General features: G+C 36.4%; 1 protein-coding gene across 1 annotated transcript; it reads left to right on the top strand.

Moving 5' to 3' along the window:
- Window positions 1–7,956: 7,956 nt before the first annotated feature.
- Window positions 7,957–20,261, top strand: LOC127433625 (zona pellucida-like domain-containing protein 1). Its single transcript, XM_051685669.1, has 11 exons — window positions 7,957–8,322; window positions 8,498–8,825; window positions 9,445–9,665; window positions 11,992–12,173; window positions 12,804–12,876; window positions 13,270–13,367; window positions 13,842–13,922; window positions 14,183–14,354; window positions 16,773–16,869; window positions 17,060–17,089; window positions 18,857–20,261. Exons 2-11 carry the CDS (start codon window positions 8,720–8,722, stop codon window positions 19,030–19,032), a joined length of 1,236 nt encoding a protein of 411 aa, XP_051541629.1. The 5' UTR covers window positions 7,957–8,322; window positions 8,498–8,719; the 3' UTR covers window positions 19,033–20,261.
- The last annotated feature ends 5,985 nt before the right edge of the window (window positions 20,262–26,246 follow it).

Raw genomic sequence — 26,246 nt, 5'->3', positions numbered from 1 at the left:
TTACGTCATGGATTAGGATCTGCCGTTGCTAGTCCAAAAGATGTGCCCAAAACTTCATTACTAATTAAAAAACATCACTTTAGAGCTAGTAATGATGGCTTCGGCTGTTTCTAACAATTTATTGGAGAAACAAGGATGTGTGTTTGTGTGTGTGTGTGTGAGAGAGAGAGAGAGAGAGAGAGAGAGAGAAATTGAGTGTGCGATTACCTGCGTCTGTTGTGACTCCCAAGCAGAGATGAACAGTAAAGGTATAGCTGTAGCTTGATTAAGAAGCTGGCAAATAAGAAGCTGGATTCAGCCTTGTGTGTTAGTGATCAGCTTGCTGAGGATAATGGAATTTTGGTCAAAGACATCCTATTTTCTCTATGTAAAAAATAGCTATCCCAGCAGGGTCCTCCCTGAGTATTTCCCAGTAGCCAGTTCGTTTCTCTCCTCCGCCATGTTGACTGTTTACATCTGCTCCCAATGCGGAAACTTCGTTAGGTAAGCACCTTAAGTATGTGTGATTACTCTGTATTGTGTCTCTCAGCTGTGATAAGCCTTAATGCTGAAGCTGTTAGTTTAACTCTATTTTCCAGCTGTAGTGTAGTAGTAATTAGAGCGATCATGGAGCGAGAGACAGTGTTGATGACTTCAAAGAAACCGGTCGCTGACTGGCAGCACTGACTCAAATGAACGTCGTCAACTCAACTGGCTCACAACATATAAAAATTGTCTTTTGTCTAACAATAAACAATACTTTTACAGCATTTATTAATATTGGTTGATGTTCACTTCAATTTATACTAATACATTTTTAAAACTAAAGTTAGTTAGTTTACTTAGTTACTGCACTATGAACTAACATGAGCTAACAATGAACAATTGTACAGCATTTTCTTAAATTAATATTGTGGTGGAAATTCTGTAATAAATGACTCAAAGTCTGCGGTGCCTTTCTAATAAGTATTTAATGAACACACTTGCAAGTGGACTCAAAAACCTACAGAGAATTCTCTCAGGTAATGAGCAATGAGCCCTCATACTCCTCAGCCTATATGGGCCCCAAAATCAGCTGGGCTCAATCATTCTGCAACTCTGACATGCTGACGCACACAGTATAATTTGTTTCTCTCTGGGGTTTGCTGCCCCCACCTTTGTGACAGCTCTAACCTCCTCAACACTGTCTGTTTGAGTTACTTGTTAGATACACAACAGGAGGAAGGGGTGCAAGGCACTTTTGTCTTCAGAAATGCAGGGAGTGTGAGTTCAGTCATACACACAGAGGAAACACAGAAAACACACAGTATTTGAACATATTCACTTAAGACTAAATGTATGATTATGATTACACATTACTTAGTATATAGGATTAATTTCTGTTACAAATATTAACCAATATTAATTAATGCTGTAAAAACATTGTTCTTTACTAGTTTATTATACCTAATTCATTTAACAATGTTAATTCATTTAACACTTTACAATAACCTTATTGTAAAGTGTTACCTTGTTAGTTCATTGTTAGTTAATAATGCATTAACTAATGTTAACATACACACTATTACTTTGAATTTTAAAAATGTATTAAGATCTATATGTTAATGAGCATTAAATATTAATAAATGCTGTAAAAGTATTATTAATTGTTAGTCCATGTTAGCTACTGCGTTAACATTTTAACATACAACGTACATATTGTGGAGTGTTTCCAGTACTCTTGAACTGACCTTTACACATTATTTAATTTCACAAACTTTATTCTCATATCTTTAAAAAAAAAAAAAAAAAATTGCTGGAAATGTCTGCATTGTGAAACTGAACATTTAACAAAATATTTAACCAACTTACCAAATAGGGGTTCCAAAATGGGTCGTTTAAAGGGTGTGTGGAGAAAAGTGATATAAATGTCAGATGCTTTGTTGACATGGATACAGTTTTTCTCTATAGCATGAGCCATATGACCCCGTTCACAAGTTTTTTTTTATTTTTATAATGGATGAAGACTAGATGTCAAATGTGAAGCTTGACATTGTTATGTTTTACTTAAAAAAAAAAACAATTAGAAAAGAGTGATGTGGCATGGCGACATTTTGAATGTTCTTTTGTTGACAGGAAAACAGTTTGGTAGTAACAAAGTTGGCTCCTGTGACAGACAATACAATCTACCAAGAGGAGAAAAGGCATTTTCATCTGTGCTACCTGACATAGGGGCCAGAAAGCTGTCACTGGAGAGATACCCACAGACAAACAACTTTCCCATTCTCTATCTCTCTTCCTTTCACACTCCATCTCCCTATCTACTCACAGTTGTCTTATTTCCATATTAGAAGTATATTTACAAAGTATTCACACAATATGAAACATTTCAGCTGTGTTATCTATCCCAGTCTCTCTGTCTCTGCATTTCAGATTCCTCCTATTATAATGAATTTTATGTCTGCTCATAATGTTTCTGTAGAACTAGACTTTGAGTCCATCCAAGCAAACATCTATCTAATCTCCATTGAATTGGAACATTGAAAGCCAATTTGTGCCCTAAAATAAGTTCAGTTAGATTTCAAATCAAATTTACATCATAACAAGTTGAATGACTCCAGTTAAAAACCCTAATGAATAAACATTGCACAATTAAGCAACAAAGCAAGCAGATGCTTTGAGAGAGCCAGAGACAATTAGTCAAACTGGAGACTTGAAATGCCTTGTGGTGCTTCAAAAAGGCATCTAAAGTGTGTTCACTTGTTCATTCGTTTTGCAGTTTCTCTTTTATATCTTTTTTGTTTGGCTAGATGGATAGCCATGACAACCAAACAGAGAAAATTTGCTCATAGTTAAAAATTCCTTAGGGAGCGCTGTGATTGATGGACTGGGCCTGACACCTGCTTGCCAGCCATCTGAAGGCATTTCACACAGCTAGGAGAAAAACAGTAATTATGAGTACCCTGTTAAAAAACATTCAAACACATTTTCTTGGAACTATAGACTGATTTTGGCCTGTGATACAAGATATTCAGATATTATTCCACTAAGAGAGGATGATCAAATATTATTTTTGGTTAAACTAAAGAGCAAGAAAGGTTAGATATGCCTTCTTTACCTTATCACTTCCGTAACCCGCCCAGTAGTGGTGAGCAGTGAGATAGGAAGTAGAAAGCAGCAAGCCGGTAAAGAGCAGAGAGCCAATCATAACAGCGGACTTTTACTGTCAAGTCTTAAAGGAGAAGCAGCATCAAAACCAAGTGTTTCTGACAGAGGGTCAGAATGAGGTGGGAAATGATCATATTAGTAAAAACTTTACTAATATTACAAATGAACCTCGAGCAACATATAAATATCTTTTTTTGTGATTTTCTCCCCTTTTCTCCCCAATTTGGAATGCCCAATTCACAATGTGCTCTAAGTCCTCGTGGTGGTGTAGTGATTCGCCTCAATCAGGGTGGCGGAGGACGAATCTCAGTTGCCTCCGCCTCTGAGACCGTCAATCCGTGCATCTTATCACGTGGCTTGTTGAGCACGTTACCGCGGAGACATAGCGCACATGCAGGCTTCACGCTATTCTCCGCGGCATCCAGGCACAACTCACCATGTGCCCCACCGAGAGCGAGAATCACACATTATAGTGACCACGAGGAGGTTACCCCATGTGACTCTACCACCCTAACAACCGGGCCAATTTGGTTGCTTAGGAGACCTGGCTGGAGTCACTCAGCACGCCCTGGATTCGAAATCACGACTCCAGGGGTAATAGTCAGCATCAATACTCACTGAGCTACCCAGCCCCCCCCCCCCCAGCAACAAATTAAAATAATATTGAAAAAAAAAACATTTGTTATGACCCCTTTAATGTATTTGTAAGCATGATTGTCGGTGCTGGTGGTTTTGAATTCAGTCAAGGTCAGATGTAAGCCGATACCATTTTATCATTCTGTTCAGTGATTAAAATTAGTTTAAACCAAATCCACAAACTGTTAATCCTTCATTGAAGCCAATTCTTTTTGCAAGTGATTTAATAATCAAACTCTTAAAATATTAACACTTTAAATTGTCTGGTTGAATGAATGTTTACTAGGTTTTAAAAGGCCTAAATTATCAAAAGACATAGTTTTCCTAAAAAGATCTTTTATATGCCACCAGTCCTCCAGAGGTTGCTCTTTCATTGCTCAAGAAATTTTCAAATTCCTTAGGAGAAATAAAATGGATACAAATGAGACAATTGTAGACGTACAGTTAGAGTATAGAATTATATACAATTAATGTGGATCACAAAGCTCAGATAATCTGGTTTTGGAAGAATTTGATGAGAAATGTTTGCATTCATACTGACTTCTGATTGCAGACTTTGTTGGCTTGACAAAGTAATTTTGAGACATTTTTGAGATGTCATCTGAAACTCTAGAGGTGACACATGTGAGATAATTGGGTTAGTTTTAGCAAAAGTCTGCATTTGCTCTCCTTTTTAAACTCATTGCTTTCTACGATAAATAACTGAGATGTTAAAGAGATCACATTTGTGATTTCTCATTCCTATGGTCGCTTGCATGGCTCAAAACTGAAGAATTTAATAATGAAAAAGGGAACTTAAAAATAAATTGAATTCATTCCTGAAGCTGGTGTCAAAACATGGCAAAATTATTTTCCATTTTCTTAAATGATAGCCTATTTTTTCTCCTCAAACTCAAACAGATACTTCCACCATACATTAATAAGTGTGGAAATCCTTACAGTAACAGTTTATCTTGCGCTGATATCTTGCCAAGGTGAATGAGATTGTCACACTGATAAACAGCACTATGGCTTGCCATAAAGAGCGATTCAAGTGTGAAGAATGAAAGAATTACATTTGCTGGAACTGCATAAATAGAGATAGTTATCGCAAATACTGAATTACTCCACTATATAGGCCAAAAGCTCCTTTCCCCAAGTCCATTTCACCCACAATCCCTTTAAGAAAGTATAAAACGTGAGACAACTTCGTCAGACAAGCCAAGATCTGACGAAGTAGCTCAAAGTCGGATCTGATGTGTGTCTCTGTAATAACCTAGCTGGCTTCAAGAGTTGAAGATTTCGGGATGGCACTGCACACTTATGGAAATCTTTATCCTTTGGATTTCTATATTTTGCACAGATTGACAAATAACTTTTGGATGATGCTTTGGAGTTTTGAGCTGGCCTGCAGCTCAGACATATTGGGCTTTGATTACTCTGGTAAGAACAGACATTGATTCTTTACATTTTTCCCCTATTTTCACAGCAAGGATAGACCATAGATACATTTCACAGGAAGAAAATCATTTGTTTTAAACATGATGATATACAGCAATAAAATTATATGAGTTCTTTTTAAAATGAAAACTATTTTAATGACATATTAGTTTTCTATCCCTGTTGAAAAGACTTGCTGGTCACTGGCATGTGTTGTGTTTTGCATGCTGATTGCATCCCAGTTTAGGAATTTGGTGTGCTGGTAACCCCAAACTGTCTTAACCTCTGGTCCTTAACTACCTTAAAGAAATTTTCTGTGTTCAATACAAGTTAAGCTCAATCGACAGCATTTGTGGCATAATGTTGATTAACACAAATATTTATTATGATCATCCCTTGTTTTTTAAAAATAGCAAAAATCACACAGTGAGGCACTTACAATGGAAGTGAATTGGGCCAATTTTTTGAGGGTTTAAAGGCAGAAATGTGAGGCTTATAATTTTTTAAAAGCACTTACATTAAATCTTTTATTAACTTTTGTATTTGAGCTGTAATGTCACAATTTTTACAGTCATTTAAGGGGTTTATGGTGTCATGTTATTACGTGTCAACAAAGTTGTTTAATTGGCTATAACTTTACAAAGAAAAGGTTAGTAAACTGTTTTATCACACTAAAATCATGTTAACACGCATATTGTTTACATCTTGTGGCTAAACATTTGAAACTGTGAGTATTTTAATGTTTACGGATTGGCCCCATTCACTTCCATTGTAAATATTTGTGGTTATCAGCATTATGCTACAAATGCTGTCGATTGAGCTTAATTTGTATTGAACCCGGAATATTCCTTTAACTAGCAATACCTCATTGGTCAACAAGCTTCACAAGAAAGATCTTACTGGTTGCCAGCACTTTTTGCTATGGCTGTACTGGTTTACCAGTTAGACCAGCACCAAACCAGCATAAGCCAGCCTTAACCAGCATGGCATATTATTCTTCAGCAGTGATAATACTGTATAAATGGGAAATCTTGGTTTTAGAACAAGTGTCTTTCACTGGAAGTATGTAGATCATGAGAATATGAGACTAAAAACTGGTGTTAATACATAGAAGAGCCCAAGTCTGCCCTTTGTGTGGTAGTCATTTTAAGAGATTCTAATAGTACATTATTGAAAAGAAAGGTTCTTTGCCACATCTTAGGGTCAGCAAAGAACTCTCTTCTTACCAAGAACCATTTTTCGTAAGGTTTTTGAATTGGCTACTGTTCTTTGGAGCTTACAAAAGCTCTTAATGTTACATTATAGGATCTTCATATCAGCCTGTTGGTTTCAGCCATAACGTTTTCTAAGGAAATATATAATAAAAAGTTATTTGTGGAACTTAAAGGGTTGTCTTGTGGTATCACCTGTGGCCACTTCCAGATAAATACTGTACTTTTTTGGTTGAAAGGTCCATCATCCATTTCCTAACTTCATCTTTTTCCAAAGTATGCAGAGATATTAGGAAGTGTACAAGAGAGTGTTTTCGAAAGTCTCTGTTTTTAGTGGAGGAAAACACTATCCCAGTGTGAATTAGTGACGTAAATGTAGCAAAATCAATGTGTTTCAGCTGAAAACATTTTAGACCTTGACCACACTAATTGGTTTTCTTTTAAAAATGTATTGCTTTTGCTAAATTTTTTCCTCTCATTCACCCTGGAATGGCGTTTTCCTCCACCGAAAATTAGGCATTTGGAAAACGCTCTCCATTACCACATACTTTCGTAAATGTTGACGTTAGGAAACTGAAAACTAAGTTTTTGCATTAGGGAGGATGTGTCCTATAAAACCTATTTTCATTCTGTTTGGAACTTTGATTTTCAAAGCTGGATCACACTGCTTAAACAAACTCCAGTACTGTATTTCAAACATTCTAAAGTTGGCAGTTGAATTTATAATTCTGAGAAACAAAACTTATTTTCACACTGCCCCAACAAACACCGACAGGGTGAACAATGAGCAAGCAAAACCCAACAACCATGCTTCTTCCCAACAAACACCAACAATTAGAATATTTATTGGAGTTTGTTGACACAAATCAGTCAATTGTTGGCATTCAGTAAGAGTATAGAGCTATACAATTAATGTGGATCATATAGCTCAGAATTTGGTCTTGGAAGAATTTAATGAGAGATGTTGGAGTTCATATTGAAATCTTTGACTTTTGATTGCTGACTTTGGCATCTTGGCTGAGCTAAGCAGTTTGAGAGAGGAGACATATGAGAAAACATGGGGTCTTTTTCTCAGAACGAAAGTCTCTATTTGCTCTCCATTTAATCTAATTGCTTTCTAGAAGAAACAACTGGTGTATGTTAGAGATATCATTTGTGATCTATTTTGGACACCGTGAATTAGCTTTAAGAGTGTATTTGCTGGATTGATAATCCCAAGGAGGCATAGCAAGGCCAGGACCTGCAATCGGAAGGGCACAACAAGAGCAAGAGGTCAGGAATAGACAGGTGGAATACCAGCCCCGGCAGTCATCATGGGAGGCGGCTGGGGAAGTGCTGACTGAGCCGGGCCAAACAAAGCATCTAAAGTGCCCAGACGACCCTAGTCCCGACCCAGACTGTGCTGGCACACAGATAGGCCAACTCAGTCAGCGATGATCCCAGTCTTGGAGCTGATGAAAAGATAATTCCCCCCTTGTAGACCACATGCGGCGTGGGGCCGCTTGTGAGCGCTGACAGAGCAAGATCAAGCAGAAAGGATATGAGTGGGAAACTTCAAAACCTGCTCATGTTTCTGGGCCCGTGAAAGGATTTGTATAACACATTCACTTTTGATGGACTTTCCCATGTTCCCCCAGACAGCTCTTTTTCTCTTGACGTGTTCAAATAATGAATCTCTTATGTTAACTTTTTTTCCCTGAGAGTGAGCCCATGCTTCTAGTGGTTTTGCCAGGATGCTGGGTAATCTACTCAGTCTCACGCAGCAGCTGGGAACAGATGGAGTACCGCTGATTCTACAGCTGCCACGGAAACGGGTGAGTCTCCCAAAACAGAGAGAGGGATGCTAGAACTGGCAGAGGGCGAAAGTGGGCGAGGGTCAGTGTGAAACTCAGAGAACACTGTGGTAGAAACATCATATTAGATGCATACTGTAAGTAAATCTGTTTCAATTACACTTTTAGAACACTAGAATATTTTACAATACCTAATTAACCAGAGAGAATTGATTTGGGTGTTGAGCTGATTACTAATTTAGTGTAAGAAGTTTATGAATTTTGCATGACAAAGGATCTGGATTTATTTTATTTATTTATTTATTTTGACAGATTTGGCAGAAGCGGCAACAGAAGTATCACATTTCTCATTTACTTTCATTTTTCCTTCATGCTAATTTAATAGCATAATTACAGAAAATTGCAATCAAATGACCTTTTGAAGATGTGATACGTGTCTAATTATGTATTCATTCTTTTTATTTCAGAAAAAGAATAACATTTTCTGATGAATCCAAAGAAATCGCTAACAGATTGTCTTGCTCAGGCATTGAAATGGAACATTTATGTGTAATTCTTATGCTTATAAGTAAAACTTTAATAGTGAAGGCACAATTCAATGGATTCAACTGTGATGGCAACTTCCACAGCCGCTTTCCTGGTGAGTGAAGCAAGGAAAAGCTTTTGTTGTGTCATCAAACATTTTGGTGTAAGAACTTAACCAATGACTCATCCCAAAGGAAAACGTTGTTGCTCAAAGTTTGCTGTTTCATATCACAGGAGACTTTACTGAGAACTCATTTAAGTATCAACTTGGGATATGTTTCACCTAAGATTTTTAGTAGAACAAAATAGACACAATTGAATCAATTATTGGCAGTAAGAGTATAGAGCTATAAAAGTAATGTGGTTTGCATAGCTCGATTTAACTTTAATTTGGTCTAGGAAGAATTTGATGAGAAATGTTTGAGTTCACATTGAGAAATCTTTGAGATTTGATTGCAGCCTTTGGCATCTTGGCAAGTCTGAGCACAGATCTCTTCTGAAACTCTAGACACATTTGAAATTACTAGGGTCTTTTTCGCAGAATAAAAATCTGAGAAGCAGGAAAGTCTACATTTGCTCTCATTGCTGTCTAGGAGAAACAATTGAGAAATTAAAGAGATATTATTTGTGATTTTTCTTTCCTATGGGAAAACCAAAGAAGCAATATTAGTGATTATTGTCTGGTCATTAATTGAATTAATATCAATTAATAATGTTTTATTTTCTCTCCGTAGCTGAGCGGGACATCAGTGTATATTGTGGAGTGCAGACCATAACACTGAAGATTAATTTTTGCCCAGTGCTCTACTCCGGCTACACTGACATTGACCTGGCACTGAATGGCCGTCACGGGGATGCTCACTGCCGAGGGTTCATTAACAACAACACTTTCCCTACAGTCGTGCTGTTCAGCATCAGTCTCAGCACGCTAGAGGCCTGTGGGAACTCACTGGTGGTAAGACACTGACTTTGTGTTGCTGTTTTCACCAGTTTTATGGGCTCTTTGTTGAGATGAAACACTTATGAAGATAAAGCGTACGGAAGGCCTGCAGCATGAGTTGACCCATATCTGCCACACAAGCAGATAGATATTCTCTGACACTTCTTCAATGCAGTATCAGAATTTAGTGTCCACATTAGACCTTAAATGGACCAGAACTTCAATTTCAGGTCTAGTCGTTAGTAAGAAAAACACATTTGTTATAGGAAATGCTCAAATACAGCTTGTGTTTGGAGAGAAGGTTCTCTGGGTCAATGACGTGATGCAAATATTTGTGCAGGTCTATGAAGTTATTCAAAACTACACTGAAAATGCAATTCATAAATAAAAAAGAATCAAATGCATCTATTATGAAACGTAATTTTCATGAGTCAAAAATGGAGTCAGAAATGTCTAGCTATGTTTGCATCCAAGTTACGAATTTAATTTATGCAGACAAATTTGAAAATTGCAAAAACAGTTTGCGAATAAAGCTGCGTTTCCATCCCATGAGTTAAAAAGAACAAAATCGTCACTTCTGGGGAAATTGGAGCCACTTAGACTATTTTAATAAAATACCTGCAGTTTAGAACAAGCAGACAAAACACTCTAAAGAACTTATCTCACGTCTTGAAATAACTGCGTGTCACACAGTTCTGGGAGCACTATGTGTGTGAGTTCCTCCTTCTTTTGCCGTGCGGGTCTATAAGTTATTTTTCAAAGTGTCATCTAACCTGTTCTTCCACACAGTTCAAGTTTGTATTCAGCTTATATTCTCTGCAAAACCTATGCAGACCAGAGCAACATTTGAGATGCAATGATTTTGGTCCACTGGTTAGTCCAGTTATGAATGAATTATTCAGTCACATTTTTTAAATTTTTTATGCACATCTTGTATTCCTATCTAAATGATAGGAGTTGATTCGGTAAATGTGTTTCCATCACAGTTTATGCTCATTTCTTCGTATCGAATAAAAAATGTATCCATCTCAAGTGAGCGTATACGTTTTTTATAAAAATACATTGATGGGAACCCAGCTACCGGTCCGGAGACATTTTAAGTAAATAAATGAATAAGTAAATCTCATTTAAAGGCTGAAAATCTTGAAACAAGTAATGTTTGGCATAATCTTTTATTATTATTTATTTACAAAAATAAATGGTGAATTGTTTTAAATAAATGTCAAAAATATTTACCTTATAATAAAGGCACATATTGTTCAGAAAATGTAAAATATATACAGTACTGTGCAAAAGTCTTAGGCACATAAAACATTTGTCTTAAGGTGGTTATTTATATCTTCAACTTTTGTGTCAATAGGAAATATACATTTTAGACTCCCAAACATTCCTCTTGCAAATAGAAAGATTAGAAGAACAGGGAGCCCTGCAACAGATGGCATGACCCCCACAGAGACCCCCACTGAACATCAAGTCACTCTGAGATTACATGAAGAGACAGAAACAACTGAGACAGCCTAAATAGATAGAAGAACTGTGGCAAATTCTCCAAGAAACTTGGAACATCCAATCTGCCAACAACCAAGAAAAACTGTGTCTAGGTATACCTAGGGGAATTGGGGCTGTTTTAAAGGCAAAGGTGGTCACACCAAATATTGATTTAGCTTTTTTATGTTTTAGAATTTGTATGACATTAAGTGATAAATGAAAACTATTTATAGCATTATTTTTGAAGACATCCTCACTATGCAACATTTTTCACAAATGTCTAAAACTTTTGCACTGTACGGTATATTTGTTATAATAATGTTTGAAACCTTTTTGTACGCAATTTTTTGGTTACTTTTTAAGAAGCGTACATTAATGTGTTCAAGGTGCAACTAAATATTTTAATAGGTACCTTTTACTTGAAAGTTACAGCACTTTACATTTTTAGAATAATTAAATCACATTTTTGTATAAAATGGAATAAACATTTATCAAAGTATGATACAAACATAAATACAAATATTATATGTAACATTTATAAGAACTTGGCACAATCCTTATCATCTCACATTATTTGTCATTGACTCAAATACTAAAATACAGCTTGTGTTTGAAAAGTAGATTGTCTTTATGAGAATTTGGGTGTAATACATGAAGAACATCTGGGGTAAAGTGGATTTATCGGATTTGGTTGGTTGACGGCAGAGACTTGGCATTGATAAAAGGATTGGATTGAGGATTAGGGAATTGAAAGTACATTAGTTTCACAGCACAAGTGATGTTATCATGGACAAAGCTGGCTGCCAACAGGAGAGCATTCACAATTTAATGTCTTGCTCTTGTGTGTTTTTAGGTGTCAACGGCTCAGGGGCCAAATGCTTATGGGAATCTCTCCCTGGTCCAGATTGGTAACATAGCAGGGTACATTGACACTCCAGATCCCCCAACGGTTATCAGCTACCTGCCGGGACTGCTTTACAAGTTTAGCTGTAGTTACCCGCTGGAGTACCTGGTCAACAATTCACAGCTTGCTTCGTAAGTCTTCTTTGTCACTTTACGATGTTATTTTGTCAATGCATTGTGCTAATGCTTTCACTTAAAGGGATAAATCCCTTTAAAATAAATCTGTCATAATTCACTCACTCTCACATTGTTACAAACCTGTATAATATAAAAGAAGATGTTAGGTAGAATGCTAGCCTCAGTCACTATTCACTTTCATTGCATCGGTTGTCCATACAATGAAAGTAAATGCTGACTGAGGCTCACATTCTGCCTGAAATCTCCTTTTGAAGTCCACAGAAGAAAGAGAAAACCATATGAGTTTAGAACAACAAGAGGGTGAGTAAATGATGATAATAGCGCATTATTGTGTCTATTTTTAAGTTATGCTAAATTATTCCGAATATTTTTAGGGGAGGTAAAACGGTCACAAATTGCATGTTGTAAAATATTTAGCACTTATTGTTAATATTTAACAGGGTTAACTGTGAGACATAATTAAATTAGTATGCATAATGAATATGTTATAAAACCAAATGCACAGAAAATTACAAGGACATCAGACAGTAAATCAGGGAAACTATTGCACAAGTTTTCCTTTTAGACATGAATTAGTGTGCAAAAGATATTTATAATGTTTTTAATGGCTTCTTTTGTTCGCAGGTCAGCCGCAGCAATATCAGTGAAGGACAGCAATGGTACTTTTGTGAGCACATTGAGCTTACTCCTTTACAACGTGAGTACATGTGGATCATTCTATTCTAATTAATTATTCATTTAGTTCTCTATATCTAACAATTTATGTATTATATCTATTATGTTCTCTGTTCCTTTTTGCACAGTGACTTCCAAGTTTTCAGTGCAGAAACACAATACGTTGGTTTGTCATAAGCAAAAGGTTTATTTTGCAATAATGATAAATTGACCAACAGAATCAAGTATTCCATAAAGCTGTGTAATACATTCAGATAAATCTCAATGATTTTTCCCCTCAAACTTTGATAAAAATCAGTAGAAAATATCCAAATTAGAGGGTCTTTTAGGTGTGACTTCAAACAGTTTTGTGTGAATTTTAAAGAATTTTAAAAACCTGTGAAATGATCCAAATTCGTGTTGTTCCATTTTCAAGGACTCCACATATGTCCAAAACCTGGCAATCCCAATGGCCGGACTCACTTTGAAGACACGAGTGTTTGCAGCAGTAAAAGCCACCAACCTAGACAGGAGGTAAACTATGATTACACAAACAGTTCTTGTAATTAATTCTTGCAAGGAGGCCCAAATGCAAACATACTGAAGCTATGATAGAAAATACTGAATGCTGAAACAGTCTAAATGGCTATATAACCTTGAAACTGATGGAGCTGAAGTGTAAACTGAGACAGATACATGTTATCTGGACTACCTGTGTCACCTGTTGTTAGAGCACTTCACTAAATTACCTACTCTCTTATATACGTATGATACATGCAAGACTGGGTTTTCCATAAAAGGAAGAATACAGAGTGACTCAATACTGTCCTTGTTTAGGGAAGGCAAGGGGCACCACATAAATGAATGGAAAAGATTGCTATAAGTCCTGTATGGAGATAAGACATATGAGTTCTATATGAAACAACAGTGGTTTTGTCCTGTAGGTCCGTTTCCTATTCAAGCATCCATGTTTTAGTGACTCTGAATCACGCATGTCACTCTCCACAGGTGGAATGTTCTGATGGACTACTGTTACACGACTCCCTCTGGGAATCCTAATGATGAGCTCCGATATGACCTTTTCTTTGGGTAATTTCATGTTTTCTGCAGCTACTCTGCTTACCATTTCTCAAGGGATGATAATGGAACAGTGGATGTATTTGCTTGAAAAGTGTGCTTTTGGTTTCTTTCTTTAAAATAAATGCCACTTAGTTTGACATTATGTTATATAATACAAAGACATTCATACATTTTTTAGGTGTTCAAATACTTCTTGGGTGCAGTGTACTGTACTGTATGTATGTGTGCAATGCTAAAGTGCCTCTTGTATTTTGTCTCTGGTTCAGCAGATGTGATAAGGACCCGCAGACGACAGTGTTTGAGAACGGGAAGAGCCAGATGGGCCGCTTCTCCTTCGAGGTGTTCCGCTTTGTCAAGCACAAGAACCAGAAAATGTCCACCGTCTTTCTGCACTGTGTGACCAAACTGTGTCGTGCTGACGACTGCCCCATGCTTTTGCCTGTAAGTGAGCTGCTCAAACATATTTTATGTGCTTAAAGAAAATTAAGCCTGAATTTAGAACTTTTAGGAATTTTAGGAACCCCCTCCCAATTTTCATTACGGTAATTCAAAAAATTTAATTATCGTTATTGTAACACAAAAAATAAATATATATTATTACAATTATTATATGGTATTATTTGTTGTATTGCCCGATATTTGTTCATTTAACCCTTTAAGCCTGTACGGGCCAACCGGCGTGCCCGCAAGATGAAAATAATTTTCAAAATCGAACTACTGCTAAATACTAACTACTGCTACTACTAAATAACTACTGTCTTGGCCAACATAAATATAGACATTATGCCCAAACTGAACAAGTGCTTCAAAATTTGCAGACAAATCAGAAGTTTTCCGTTTTGATAATTTATAAAAAAACTTAGCACTGCACATATTATTGTAATCGGTAAAAACATCAAACTGATAAAATAGCCATGTTTCAAATGTCGTCGGAAAGCTCTCAAAGAGTACAACCAGCCTATTTTTTACACACAGACAAAAATATAGCAAGTAATAGCTATGTATATGGCTTTGACATACGTTACATGTAAACAAGTGTTGCTTATTTGACGCGTTTTCACTTATAACTTCACAACAAATAAAAAGAACATAAAATATCACATACCATTACTTAGAGGAGGTGATTATCTTTAAAACAAGCCCACACACAACATAGTTGGATGCATAGAAGGTTAGATAATCTACACAAAGCACAATGTGCACACAGCACAATGTGCTATCTGGCTAAAAACACGTTAGCTTTCCTGGATCAGATGACTTCATCGGAAATTATGTAGTATGTTGTCCTGTGTCATGGAATGCTAAACCAATCGTATAAGAATTCAGATCGCTCAACCAGAGGTGGAAGTCATCCAAATATGGGAAGAGAGGATTGTTCGCTGTAATTACATATTGCCACCACTAGATGGCGCCAAGTACGTGAGACAGACTCAATGATGGCTCAAATGACACGGAATGGAACTGAATGAGATCTTGTTACTCATGCCTACATGCTTTGGAGAGACAGCATACCTTTTGTCATTGTTGTATTTGCATGTGTAATTAGTTCTCATGTACAATTATTATGTTTTATTTGTTTGGAGCCATTTTTGGACACTAGAATAAATTATGTTTGTAATGCTATATCTTTGATTGCTATGTAGTATCAACACAAAATTAAAAATATTCACGTAATGGTGACAAGATTGGGAACAAAACAAAAGCAGTTTTTTGGAGCTGCCATATTTACACCCTGAGATATATAATCTCATATCAGAAAAATAAGAAAAAAGTAAATTTTTGGCTCAAGTTTGTTTTGTGCTTTTTCAGCAGTTTCTTAGGCTGAGAGTTCCAGAATTGATCAAAATAGATTTAATTAAAAAAAATTGAAAAGTTCTTTACAATGACACCAAACATCTGACCCTCCTTGTTTTTTCTTTTTCTTTTTTTTTTTTTCTTTTTTTTTTAGCCTTTAATTTTGGGTATGCCACTGAAACAGGAAATTTTGAAAAACACCTTCAGAGCTTAAGGGATAATAATAAATAAAGATTTTGGGGAAGAAATTTACTTAAAGGAATTTTCTGGGTTCCATACAAGTTAAATTCAGTCTACAGCATTTGTGACAATGTTGATTACCACAAAAATAATTAAGAGTTGTCCTTCATTTATTTAAAAAAAATTATTTAACAGAAAAATTGCGGTTACAGTAAGGCACTTACAGTGGAAGTGTATGGGGCCAATCCATTAATACCATCATTATAATATACTGTGTTTCAAAAGTATAGCCACAAGACACACACATTATACTTGTTTACATGATTTGATAGTGATACATTTGCATTCTAGCCTTATCTGTGAAATATTTTATCCATTATTACAACTTTGGAGTCATGAAGATGTAATGTTGGTAAACCCAGTAATACTGGCAAATCCCTGATTATGTCACAATAAAATCATGTTGCGTATATGTTTACGTCTTGTGACTACTTTTGAAACAGTGTGTATAATAATGTTTATAGACTGGTCCAATTCACTTAAATGAGGAAAGAGTCTAAATTATTTTTTGGCAATCAACAATTTGTCACAAATGCTGTCTATATAGCTTAACTTGTACTGAACACAGAACATTTCTTTAATTGTCATGAAAACAATTAATTTTCTTTATGCAACAAAATATTCTAATATTTATTTATTTTGTAATTTTGGGGTGATATGTGACTTTGACATGTTTTTGTGAGACCTTCCCACCAACTTACAGTGACTACTAAGAAAAAACAATGATACAGTAGCAGACTTACACATGAAAGGCAGGGAAACTTTATTAATAGAATAGCTGGCGCTGTTTTTATTTGTTACTCAGAAATACTGTGATTCTGACAGATCTGCGGTAAGAGGAAGAAAAGGGATGTGTCGGAAAGAACCGGTACGGCCTCTGACAATGCAGTCATAACCGCCGGACCCATCATCACCAGAAGTGGTATGATAGCCTAGCCTGCAGTTCTCTGTAATAAAAACCCAGCATATCAAAATTAATTCTTACTTCATTGTAAATAGTGTTCAGTAAGCCAGTTATGTATATGAGATATGGTTAAGTGTTCTGGATCTGCTTTTGTCCAATCCTCTTCACTCTCATTTTTATAAAAACAAATTTTCTCCCCTGTCTACAGACGAAACTCCCACCAATAATTCTCAGCTAGGTAAGCCCCATTTTTCTCCTCTTCTTTCCCTACTTAGCCCTTCTAAATGGAGCTAAATCCTTCTATCTCAGAGCTGTACAATTTCTGATAGAGGATAAAACCACGCTTTACTCTCCTGGAAAATATGAATGATTTTTTCCCCCTAGAGGATGTAGCGGCTTAAACCTGTGACCAAAATACCAATGAGTCGGTAGGTTTCCAACAGTGAGAAGTTAATAGAGGGTACAGGAAGGCTGTGTTATCAAGAAAGGAAGAACATGACTGCAAGAGAGAGAGAGTGAGAATAGCACTGGAACTGTGGGTTACATATGAAGTCTTCCTAACACTGTGTCTATTTGTCTCTGTGTGTACTAGGGGTTATTATATATATAAAAAATATTCTTATTTCCTTTTCAATTTGTCCTTTTAATTTAGATAGTTTTAGTTTAGTTTTAATTCAAACAGGAAAAATCTGTCATAATTTACTCATGTCATTCCAAACTTACAGTATATGACTTTTTTCTTATGCGAAATACTAAAGAAAAAATTTGAAAGAATATTTCAGTCGATTTTCAGTACAATAGCAGTTGATAGGGACTCACTTTATAGCTTAAAAAAAAGAGCCAAAACTATCATAACAGTAGTCCATGCGACTTGCCATATTCCAAATCTCCTGAAGGCATATGATAGGTTTTGTTGAGAAAAAACCCAAAATGTATAATTATTTTTTTTTTTTGTAAAATCTTGAGCTAAAAATGAGTGCTATGAGAGAAGTGCATTCACACTGGCTTTTGTATTCATGCGAGAATGTGCGTTGTTAAGTGCTAAACAACTCAAATTTAAGTAATGTTTCAGTGAAAATCTTGAGCTGCTTTGTGCGTTCTAGCACTATAATAGAAGCTCGTTCACATTGGCTTGAGTATTCACACGAGAATGTGTGTTGTTTAGCGCTAAGCAACCCAAATTTGAAGTAATTTTTCAGGGAAAATCCTGAGCTCCGTTGCGTGTTCATTAGCACTGAGAAAAGCTCGTTCACTAAAGTTCACGTGAGCCACTGTGTACGAGCTTCTCTCGTACCGCTCATGAACACACAACGGACATCAAGATTACAACTAATATGTTTGAATATTTTCTATCACAACGTCTAGTATTATTGCTATGTAGTGCGATTTTGATGTTTAATGAAAGCGGATTTCAAAGGTTTTAAATTTTGTAATATACTGTGTATCAAAAACGAAACCAAAAATTATTTTAGTTAGTTTTGGAGGCACGGAAATGTATTTTTATTTCAGTTTACAGAAATGTTTGTATTAAAGGTGCACTCAGTATTTTTTCCTTATTAATGATGTTTAACTCCTAAAGACATGAATTGTAATTTTGCAATATATGTAGGAAATCATGAGCACTCACATTAAAATGAAGACTCCAGTCATATCAGTAATCTTATAAAAGCTGTTTTATTCTACATGGAGAGGTTCCACACATGGGAGCTGCCATGTTAGAATCACATGACCAGCCGAATACTACTCACTTAATCTCAGTAACCGTCCTGTTATTTGACACTTTCACTCATTGATTAAAGTAATCATGTCTGACTGTGAATATTACATTTCTACAATGACATCTGAAACTGAAAACTATTGATTTTAAATGATGCTGCATCCAAGCCACTAGGTGTCAATGTAAGTCCAAGATGACACAAAGATTAAAGTTACTGAATGCACCTTTAAGTTTTTGTTTAATTTTTTATGAACAAAAACAACTCTGATATGACTGTGTGTGTTTCAGCACAGTTAAATGGCCCTCAATTCAAAATTAATTCAGTGACGAGCGCTCTGATTTCTGCCATCACAATCCTCGCCATTATGAGCATGTGTTTCTTCATCCTGTGTCTTACACTGCTGAGGGGGAAACGGACACCACCAACATCTCTGTCTGGAGCCCCCAACCCAGCTTTCAGCTAAACACACACAAACACACACACACACACACACACACACACACACACACACACACACACACACATGTTGGTCTACCTAACATTATGAGGACTTTCCATAGTCATTTTTATACTGTACAAACTATAGATTCTATCCCCTAACCCTAACCCTACCCCTAAACCTCACAAAAAACTTTCTGCATTTTTACATTTTCAATAAAACATCGATTAATATGTTTTTTATGCGATTTAAATTATGAGGACACTAGAAATGTCCTCATAAACCACATTTATAGCATAATACCCTTGTAATTACCAGTTTGTAACCTAAAAATTGTCCTCGTAAACCACATAAACATGCCCACACACACACACACACACACACACACACACACACACACACACACACACAGCTGTTCACTCAGCTATACAATAAAACTATACAGAATGTGTGCAGAGCTCTTCAGTTACACACGATAATGTAATACAGGGAAATTACAGGTCTATAGCGGGGCATCAGTGGGGGTCGTGCACCCAAGGGCAACTTAGCAGACAATACAGTGATATTATTTCTTTATATCATTTGGAATAAATAGCTTAAGCTAAATAAATATTTCATGAACAATTTCAGGAATTTCCATTGATTTCCTTTTAGTATCTATTTCATATATGCTTTATTCATTTTTTGGAGCTTTTCTACCTTAAAGGGATTAGTTCACCCAAAAGGAATATTCTATCATCATTTACTCACCCTCACGCCATCGCAGATGTGTAGGACTTTTTTTCTTCTGCTGAACACAAATTAAGATTTTTTGGGGGAGGGGGATTTTTCCCCTTTTTCACCCAATTTGGAATGCCCAATTCCCAGTGCGCTTTTAAGTCCTTGTGGTCGCGTAGTGATTCGCCTCAATCCGGGTGGCAGAGGATGAATCCCAGTTGCCTCCGTGTCTGAGACAAACAACCCGCGCATCTTATCACGTGGCTTGTTGAGCGCGTTGCCACGCAGACATAGCGCGTGTGGAGGCTTCACGCCATCCACCGCGGCATCCGTGCTCAACTCACCATGCACCCCACTGAGAACGAACCACATTAGGCGACCACAAGGAGGTTACCCCATGTGACTCTACCCTCCCTAGCAACCGGGCCAATTTGGTTGCTTAGGAGACCTGGCTGGAGTCACTCAGCACGCCCTGGGATTCGAACTAGCGAACTCCAGGGGTGGTAGCCAATGTCTTTTACCACTGAGCTACCCAGGCATCCCTCAAATTAAGATTTTAAGAAGAATATCTCAGCTTTGTAGGTCCATACAATGCAAGTGAATGGTGACCAGATCTTTCAAGCTTCAAAAGTCACATAAAGGCCACATAAAAGTAATCCATACGACCCCAGTGGTAAAATCCATATCTTCATAAGCAAAATGATAGATGTGGCTGAGAAACAGATCAATATTTAAGTCATTTTTTACTATAAATCTCCACTTTCACTTTCACATTCTTTCACATTTTCAAAGAGAAAATGGAGATTTATAGTAAAAAATGACTTTAATATTGATCTGTTTCTCAGCCACACCTATCATATCACTTATGAAGATATGGATTTAACCACTGGAATGCTATGGATTACTTTTTTGTGGCCTTTATGTGCTTTTTAGAGCTTCAAAGGTCTGGTCACCATTCACTTACATTATGAGGACCTACAGAGCTGAGATATTCTCTACAATCTTCGTTTGTGTTAAGCAGAAGAAAGAAAATCATACACATCTGGGATGGCATGAGGCTGAGTAAATGATGAAAGAATTTTTAGTTTTGGGTCTATCCCTTTAAGCAGCACAAAATTGCCTGTTTTTGGTTACACAACATTAACACAGCACAACACAACAGCAACACAGTTTGTTTCTATCTAGAAAGCAAACTCTAGGAAGTGAACTATCCAGTTAATATTGAAAGTGATCTTAGTTACACTATGCAATGCATACTTAAATAGAGAATAAAACTGATTTTTGTTTTCACACTATTTAATTGCACTTGTAAATGAACTGATCAACAGACCAGTGGGCTGTTTAATACATGTATTTAATTTGAAATGTCAATTGATCCAGAATTTCGGGTGCAGTTTAACTTAAAATGAATACCTCAGCCCTTCACTGTATTATTGCAGGGTTTAAGATAATTTACGTACATGAAGCACATAGGCAGAGGTATCTAATAGACCAGCCTAACACATATTTCTAGTTCAGTGAGAATATTAGAGGCTACAGGATGGAATGTGAGCAGTCTACTCATCAAGAGTAGAAAGGATCACAGGACACCAGTGATTCAGAGTGCATTGCTCTCTATAATAATTAGTTTGAGTTACAAAGAGAGAGAGAGAGAGAGAGAGAGAGACCATAGGGAATGAAGTTAATTAAGTCTAACAGCAACCTAGATCAGTATGCTATTTGATTGTGCTGGATGAGAACTCTATTTAAGATATTTTTAGTCTTAATTAATTGTATTTGTTTTTACTCATTATTATTCATATGTCTTGGTGATACCCGCTGAACAATAATGAGTATTAGCAGTTAGCAGTGGCGGTTCTTGCTTGTATGGCACACTAGCCGAAACCCCCCTTCAGCACCCCCCACCCCTGGGGGTCCGTGCCCGTCCGTGGCAGCTGCTCATGTCGGCCATACCTAAATCCGCCACTGTCAGTTAGTATCACATACTCTTATTTTGATTTTTTATATTCTTCAGATCAAACATTTGAATTCAAATTATGTCTAAAAGCAAGACAAATTACTTAAACTTTAACCCCCTGTGTATTATCCCCCAAACATGTATGACTGTTCCATTTTTATTATTGTGTAGTTTTTCTTTCCTAATTTTTAACAATAAAGTACATTCAGATGCGTCTGAACATTTTGTAATTTCCTGTAATTTCAAACAACCACAAACCAATGCACGCTTTTAAAACTCTTCACAAGGATTATAATCGCCATGATGCTAGCGAAACTGAGGTCGTGTCCATAACAGAGACCTTTGAAGACTTCCAGGCCTGTAGTCACTGACATCAGTGGCGCAAATGAATGGGATCTTGGAATAATGGAAGAATAGCACAGTTTAATCTGAGGGGGGTCCAACCAACATGTCCTGTGCTTTCCTCTCTGGATATGAAAAACAATCTATCTGAGGATAATCACTCTTCTCATTAGCTGCTGGAGTTGTGATAAGAAATAGCTGTGCATGTAAACTCTCAACAAACATTTTTCCTTGTTCTTGACATAAATCTGATAAGATCAGACATCAGATTGACATAAAGGCTTTATTTTAAGACCATATTCCACACTCCATGGAACCGCATAGGATTATTAAAGGCTGATCTTACTGTGAATTCGGTGACATTAGGTTGAAAGTTCTTCAGCTACTTCATTAACCATATGCCCTAACCCAAACTCCAACATTAAACCAAAACATCAGTGGAGTAAAAATTTAATTTTAGACAGAAATACAGAACCCGTGTCTCTGAGGCTGCTCACGCAACATGCCATCAGTGTGCCAAAGGAAAAGGTAAACACATTTGAATTGATGCAAAAATGTCTGATGGAAGAAGGCACTTGACAGCAAATTGGCAGAATGGGGTCGATGCCAGGTTAAAGGAACATTCAGTAGTAACATGTCAAATTTGCATGAGATTATGTTGTTTTTAACACAATAAAAAAAATTTAAAAAAGGACCAAAAAGGACCATCATATAACCATGGGTTTTATTGGAGATTTGGAGATTTGGAGATTTGGGCATTTACCATGGCAATACAATGCTTTTTGGCAGGGCTATTGAAGCGATTGCGGTGGTGACGATTAATGTTTACATTAAAGCATGGGTTGATTGTCACATAAAATGGTGATATCTTGATATCATCATTGTGACATGGTACTGCCACTGTACTTCTTTGTAAGTGTGCTATTATAGTATTAATATCAATGTTAGCTGGTTTCCTTGGTGATATGTAAGTGTGCCTTTTTTACAGAGAGATCCAACACTTTTGTTCCTTACATGAATTTCCTGGTCTAAAGCCTCTTGACCATTTCAGATGACCATTTCCTGGTCATCTGCCCTAAAGAAGGATTGAGTGTCAGTCTGCATAGAATTTAAGGATAAGTGCTTTTGATTTGTAAGTGACCTAAGAGCAAAAACCCCAAATCATACAAGCCCAGCCGTTGGCACAGAAAGTTCCATTCTGAATCCTACTGACAGATAGATGGTGTTACAATGAGTGTCACTTAGATGGAAAATGAATCTAGCACGCTAATTAAAAACAAATACAAATAACAGAATCACAATCTCTTCAAAGACTCAAGCTAAAAGGATTCAAATAAAAAATTATATATATGAAAGGTAAAGGGTGTTATTTATTTAATGCTAAAATACTGTATCCTATCACAGTCTAATATGCAGAGACAAAATTAAGACTTTCGTTGATTGATTACACTGAATAGTATATCATTGTGGATCTGTGGTGCCAGAGATTGTTTAGCAGAGATGGGCCACTTCTATTAAAATGAATGGGAGAAACTGGAACGCTCAACCAAGGAGCTCTGAGCGCCCAACGGTCAACGGATGTAGAAAGGAAGTCCCGCCTTACAGTTAAAAGAGCCAATCACCTTTTAGATACAGACATCACCTGTCAATCAACTCTAGAACGCGCATGCACATTAGCTATACAAGCCGGGACAATTGTGTTTTTTAGTGTAATATAATGTAAAGAATCACAGTTTATGATACCATTATTGTCAGATTTTATTGCTGATTTGAAATATGTTCTTTGATCATAAACTTAACCAGCGTTTTTGAGAACTTTCTCCGTTCAAGTAGATAGGAGCTGCACTGACATGACTGGAACTAGCCTGAGAATGTTCCAAAGATGGCCACCAGTGGACTGACTTGCTAGAAAGACTTTGGTGGCGCTTTCAAAACAACATGTTTGCATGAGCATCCTAACCAACCCGACACGGCAACACTGACTCAACCAATGGGGCTCAACCAATGGGGGAGTTTGGGGCGGGACAGTCTTTTTTCCAACCAATGGCAGATGGGAGTGTTCAAGAAACAGACATTCTTGCAATTTCGTTTGGTGCCACTATAAGCACAGTAATTATCCAAAATCCAATAATATAATAGCAATAGCATAAATATTAAAGGTCCTAAACCCTTATGGCAGTAATAAGGATTATGATCTGAGGATATTTATGTTAATCAGCCTGTGATCTGATCCTCCTATTGGCTGTGAAAGTTGTCATGTCTCTATATAGCATCATGTTTAGCGATAGAGGCCGACAAGAAATCTGTTTGAACTGGATTGAAGAGAGAGAGAAAAAAAAAATAAAAAATCACACTGCAGGGATCAGACACAGGCATAGGTCACGCTTAAGCTTTATTAAACCCATCTGTGATTCTCCACAGATTTACCTGAGATTTATCTGGATCTAGGGCTCAGAAAGAGAGAGAAAACGTTGAAACAAAGTGATTAGTTTGGGGCTTAAAGCAGAGCCCTCTCATTACAGAATAATCCACTGACCTTTTCACACCATTTAGCAGTATTTACACTCAATGGTTCACCTTCAATCAAAAAATTCTATTGGACCTTTTGAAACATGAGGTCAGGAGTGTAGGAACAATCTGAAATTTAGGGGGAACACATTATAAATCTTATCATATTGGCTCCTCATGAATATTAAATAGGTGATGTAATGTTATGATAACTCATATGTTATAACTCATTATATATCTATATCCACTGTTTTAAACCCTCTTCTGTTAGGACTCGTTTTATATGGGGACTTGGGGTAATGTAACAATTACCATAGTTTATGCGTAATTTTAATCCTATGCAAATTGGTCATATCTGTAATTTTTCCAGACTTTTTATAGATTATGCATTTCTGCGTGGTAAGATTTCAGCATTTTCTATAAAATGGGTAGTAAAAATAACCACAGGTTATACTAATCCCATGCAAATTGAAATCAGTGTAAATATTACCCAATCTCCAGTCAGAAAGGAGTTTTCCTGGTATTTTCAAAAAAATGTAAAGTTTAGAGGCTCTCCTGGATGCTGTTTTTTTTTTTGTTTTTTTTTTTTTAATTTATTTTTTTTTATGTTTAACCTTGTTTCAGAAGTTCATCATATGGTAGTATCATGTGGAGATGCAGAGCCTGAATATGCAATATGAAGATATCAAGAAAGAGCAAACAATTTATCAGAGGATTAAGGCTTGTGGCAATTTTAGGTAAAATTAATTATGGATTAGCTAGCCTAGCTAGCATATGCATCTCCCAATACATAAATGGCCCATAATGGTAATATTTAATAACCTAATTGCAACAAAAGTAATCATTTAAATATATACTGTGATCTGTTTAGATTTAATGGTGAAGTTTAACCCTCAATTAGCCCATAAAATATTTTATCATGGTAACCATTGTTTCTACCAAAATACCATAGTTTTTACAGTAATTGTCACTTCTGTAAAGTTATAAATCATAAATACTGGACCTCCTTCAAACTGTAAGATTTCAGAATATATTTCGACATGCTGTCTTGCCATAAGAAAACGGTGTCAAAACGCTTAAATGACAAAGACACAACCATCTTATTGCTTATCATGTGCAGTTAATTGTAAACATTACAGATGTCCACAATAACAATTACTTTACAGACATGTATGTCAGAAAAAACAAACCCTGTCCAAATAGGGCTTTATTGTGTCTTATAGCTCAATCTGTGTCATTATATCTTCTTGGAAGCATGATGTTGCACTGTAGTTTTCTAAAGGAACCTCAGTTAGCCTACTCAGGAAAAGTATTCAAGGAACAAATTGATGAGGCATATGTTATTTGATCAGAGATTTGAATCTAATTTTTATGGCCATGTTGTTGATGGAATGTGAATAAATTGTAGGCTATTTGTGTCTGATGCCATTAGCCTTTAAGTGCTAATCTGGAACATCTGACACTGTTTGTATTTCCTATCATTATTCAGGTTTTAAATGTCAAGCCAAACACCAAACCAAAGGAGAATTCAATGGCTAGGAATGACCAGGAGTGTGTTGTTTTGTGGTAAATAGATGTTTTAACCTTGAAAATCATGTCAGTTCAGATGTCTTATTTCTGATGTATTCAACTGGTTTTCCAGTAACGCTTCATTAATGTACTATAACAAATTGGAATAAGCAAACTTTTGGAAAGTGTTGAGCTGTAGAAAACA

Source organism: Myxocyprinus asiaticus, chromosome 43 (genome assembly GCF_019703515.2).
Source record: "Myxocyprinus asiaticus isolate MX2 ecotype Aquarium Trade chromosome 43, UBuf_Myxa_2, whole genome shotgun sequence".
NCBI lineage: Eukaryota > Metazoa > Chordata > Actinopteri > Cypriniformes > Catostomidae > Myxocyprinus > Myxocyprinus asiaticus.
Note: the sequence above shows the minus strand (reverse complement) of the source record. Positions and strands in the feature narration are given on the sequence as shown.

What these genes read in the sequence shown, in the direction of transcription:
- LOC127433625 (XM_051685669.1), top strand. Translation starts at nt 8,720, where the DNA reads ATGGAACATTTATGTGTAATTCTTATGCTTATAAGTAAAACTTTAATA. An exon ending in CCTGTGGGAACTCACTGGTG is followed by an intron (nt 9,666 to 11,991) that starts GTAAGACACTGA and finishes GTGTGTTTTTAG; the next exon opens with GTGTCAACGGCTCAGGGGCC. An exon ending in AACAATTCACAGCTTGCTTC is followed by an intron (nt 12,174 to 12,803) that starts GTAAGTCTTCTT and finishes TTTTGTTCGCAG; the next exon opens with GTCAGCCGCAGCAATATCAG.